Source organism: Sinocyclocheilus anshuiensis, unplaced genomic scaffold (genome assembly GCF_001515605.1).
Source record: "Sinocyclocheilus anshuiensis isolate Anshui unplaced genomic scaffold, SAMN03320099.WGS_v1.1 scaffold1299, whole genome shotgun sequence".
NCBI lineage: Eukaryota > Metazoa > Chordata > Actinopteri > Cypriniformes > Cyprinidae > Sinocyclocheilus > Sinocyclocheilus anshuiensis.
The window spans coordinates 821,535-825,218 of NW_015538011.1; the positions used below are offsets into that span (position 1 = coordinate 821,535).

Sequence of the window (3,684 nt, forward strand, 5' to 3'; positions counted from 1 at the left end):
TAAATAAATAAATAAATAAATAAATAAAAAATACAAAATAGTGCCATCCACTTAGAATGTGTTTTTGCATTAAAATGTGAGATGCTCAATAGTGGAATAAAAAGAATACAAGGTCTAGAGATGTGTTTTTTGAATCATGCTCGAAATGCTGTAGAAAGTGAGAGATTGTTAGTTGCCAAAAATGTCCATCTAGCACGTTTACATAGAAAAACAATGCCATAGGTTTGGTCGTTTAATATGATGGTATGTTGATCCTCGTGGTGTGTGAGCGACGTTCTCTCCGTATGTATCAGCCAACTGTTAATAAGATGCAGCTAATCAAATATTCCAACTGCTAATTAGTGGATTAAACCTCTTTTCAAGTGTGGCCGTACAAGTGGAGGTCATTCAATTTCCTGGCTGGGGAAATGGTTGCGTAACCTCAGGCTCCCTGTGGTAAACATTTGAATCTTGTCATCTGTTGACTGTGAGATCGGTTACATGCTAAATCCGGAGCTTGGACGCAAAATATACAGTACATTCGTATACTTCAAGTTTTGATCTTGAAGTAATGAAAAGTACATCTGACAAATGTTAAAATGATCATATTAGGGTCCTAAAACAGGTTTTTTTTTTATTGTTATTGTTATTCATACCAAAGTCTCCCAAATATGAGAACAGCCTAAGGAGGGACCCTTTTCCTAAAATGCTTTTAATATTTGTATTATTATAATGACACACTGTTTGCTATATTAAATAATTGGCTTTTATATTGTCATTGTGCTAAAGCAAAATATTTCCCAAATATATCTGCCAAAAAATTGTAAGCTGACTGTTTATCTTTTCCCAACCCACTGTTAGAGTACATTTAAATAGTTTAACCAGTTATATATATATATATATATATATATATTTATATATGTATATATATATATATGCACCTCCAGCACCTCCTTGTGGCTTCCTGGACCCCAGTCTGAAAATCCCCTGGCCTAGATAAAGCCATTTGTTTTTTCCCACATAGAAGGAGGCACCATTTTGAGATCACATGATCAGTCAAATACTATTGCATTAAAGTTCTTTTTTAAGACATTTGGTTGTTCAGTTATAGGCCATTACTTAAGTCCAAGACCACTGTCATGTTGACCAGCAAAACATTAACAAAAAATTACTTATTATACTTTTAAACACTGTAAATGTGTCATATACTATTTCAGTGTTTTAATGCAAAATGACAATTTATTTATTGTGATCAAAACTGAGAATCTATAAACCTTTTTGTATCTTTTAAATTTGGCATATTAACAGACAAAATATTATTGCAAGACTAAGCTGAATCTGCTTTGAGCTAGACCCAAAATGTTGCAGGACTGACAGTTTTGTGCTTTACTTTTCAGCCTTGGTGATAACTGATGGACCGCAGGATAAGTCTGGCCTTGCGGATGAGGTGGGGAGTGAAGATGACCTGTACAATGAGTTTCGTAGCTCCTCCAACCGATTCAGACACCCAGGAGGAGGAGGAGAGCAGCTGGCCATAAATGAGGTAGAACATACAGGCTGTCTATGTGTTAGTCTTCGTTTGTGTTCACAGATTGTGCTTCTGTTTCTCTGTCCATGGTAAGACATTCATAGAAGCTGAATGTTCCTTCCAACACTTAAAGAGCCGGTAGTCTGTGTTTGAAACCCAAGGCCTTACAGAGCCAAAACAAACTGTGTTTTTGTATGAAGATAACTGGTTTCAGACAGGCTTTCAAGACACCACTTTAGTTTAGTATGTAGCTGTGCTCTTGATTCAGTGTTTATACATGTTGGAATTCAGTCTACTACCCATCTGTTCCTCTCCTGAGGCCTGAGACCAGCAGAATGGCCTGCTGCCACTGTACTTCTCCCATCATCTTCAGCATGACTGAAGATGAATCCTTGTTGTAGGAAGATGCTGTTATCTTCAAAGTATTTCAGAGAATATGCAGTGTCGGAGTTTGATTTATGACTGTTTGGTATCATTTTCGAACGCCGCTCAGTAACTCCATTCAGCATTTTAGTCAGAAACAGCAGAAAAATCGAATCAACAGCCGGGCCTCTGGGAGCTTGGTGTGCACTGAGCTGCACAGAAGCCCTGTGCTGATGCTGTTGTTATTGTGTTTAGCCCTTCTGTCCTGGTAAAGAATCCAGAAAATTATAAACCGGCAAAATGTAAGTGTCATTGTTTTAATAGGGGGCTAAGGCAGGCATTACTGCTATTGCTCAGACATTTGAACAACCCCTAGTTTTAAACTTTAGTGCGTAACTTGTCCTGCACCGTTCGTGCTACAGACAAGAATGATACAGTACCTCAAATCATGATCATAATCATTTTCACCTGGAGATCTAAGCTTGCATTAGAAGGGATCTGAGGCATAGTTAGCGACCAGAATATAACCCCTCAGCAGTTCCTGGTTCGAGACCAGCAAGCTTTTAGGGTCAGTTTTTCCAGCGTGAAATAGTTTCCTTCAGATTCTGCACCAATTTTGAGGGAAAAACACCAGTAGAGATTTGGGCCACTAAGCAAACACCCATAGTAGTCTAGTACACTGCAAAAAATTATTTTATTTTTTGCATTTGTTTTTTTTTAAATTAAGAATATCTAACATTTCATTGTTTTAAGCATAAACCTCAATAATTTTTGTTAATAAATCGGAAGTAGCAGCAGACCTTTTCTTCTGTATTGTGATGCACATCTGAGTAAAATGAATTATTGTAAAAAAAAAATATATATATATATGTATATGTAGGATAAAACTTGGTTCTATCCATTGTTTGTTGACTGGATGGAGGCGGATATGAATGAAAGCTTGCAATCGGTTGTAAGAAATGGGTGGAGTTTAAGTTGACTGAATGACTGGAGAAGTCTGGTATTATATCCCATATGGGAAAGATCCAGTTATGGCATTTTGATAAAAAAAAATTACAAGGTCAAACAATTGTACAAAATAAAACACAAGCATGGATAAAATGTTAACAGTTAAATCAACAAGATGCATTTAGAAAATACAGTAGATCGAAATTAAATGATTTTCCATTTCATGCTGACTGAAAAAACAATAAGCTTGAGAAAAGAGAAATAAAGGAGTAAGAAATTTCAAATTCAGTTCAACATCTTGTTTTGCACTTAGTTTGCTTCCATTTTAATTTTTTATTGTTTCAATTATATTTGAGATATTTAAGAATATTTTTTACTAAAAAACAAGATCAAAATACTGATTGTTAGCCGTTTTGCAGTGCAACCACCCAGAACACCTTATCAATGGCATAGCAACGCCCTAAAAACCATTTAGAACACCTCAGCTACTGCACAGCAGCAACCCGCAACAAAGTTTTACATAGGCACAACTCTCACTGAAATATATTTTCCATTTAATTTTAGTGTTAATTTTTTTGTGTTTAGTGTTGGAGGGAGTGAGTGATTGTTTTGCTTGTGTGTGTGCATGTAAAAAAGGCACAGCTGCTGATTTAAAGGGGTCATATGATGTTGCTATAAAGAACATTATTTTGTGTATTTGGTGTAATGAAATGTATTTATGCGGTTTAAGGTTAAAAAAACACATTATTTTCCACATACTGTACAATATTGTTTCTCCTCTATGCCCCGCCTTTCTGAAACGCGTCGATTTTTACAAAGCTCATCGTTCTGAAAAGCGAGGTGTGCTGTGATTGGCCAGCTATCCA

At 36.1% G+C, this 3,684-nt stretch overlaps 1 protein-coding gene across 8 annotated transcripts in view; it reads left to right on the top strand.

Annotated features, from left to right (window-relative positions):
- LOC107677765 (rho guanine nucleotide exchange factor 4) overlaps window positions 1-3,684 on the top strand; it is an 86,257-nt gene that overhangs the window by 69,508 nt on the left and 13,065 nt on the right. For all 8 annotated transcript variants that reach the window (XM_016472788.1, XM_016472830.1, XM_016472803.1 and 5 more), the window contains one exon: window positions 1,377-1,522. In XM_016472788.1, the coding sequence (XP_016328274.1) occupies window positions 1,377-1,522 (146 nt within the window). The remainder of the gene's footprint in view (window positions 1-1,376; window positions 1,523-3,684) is intronic.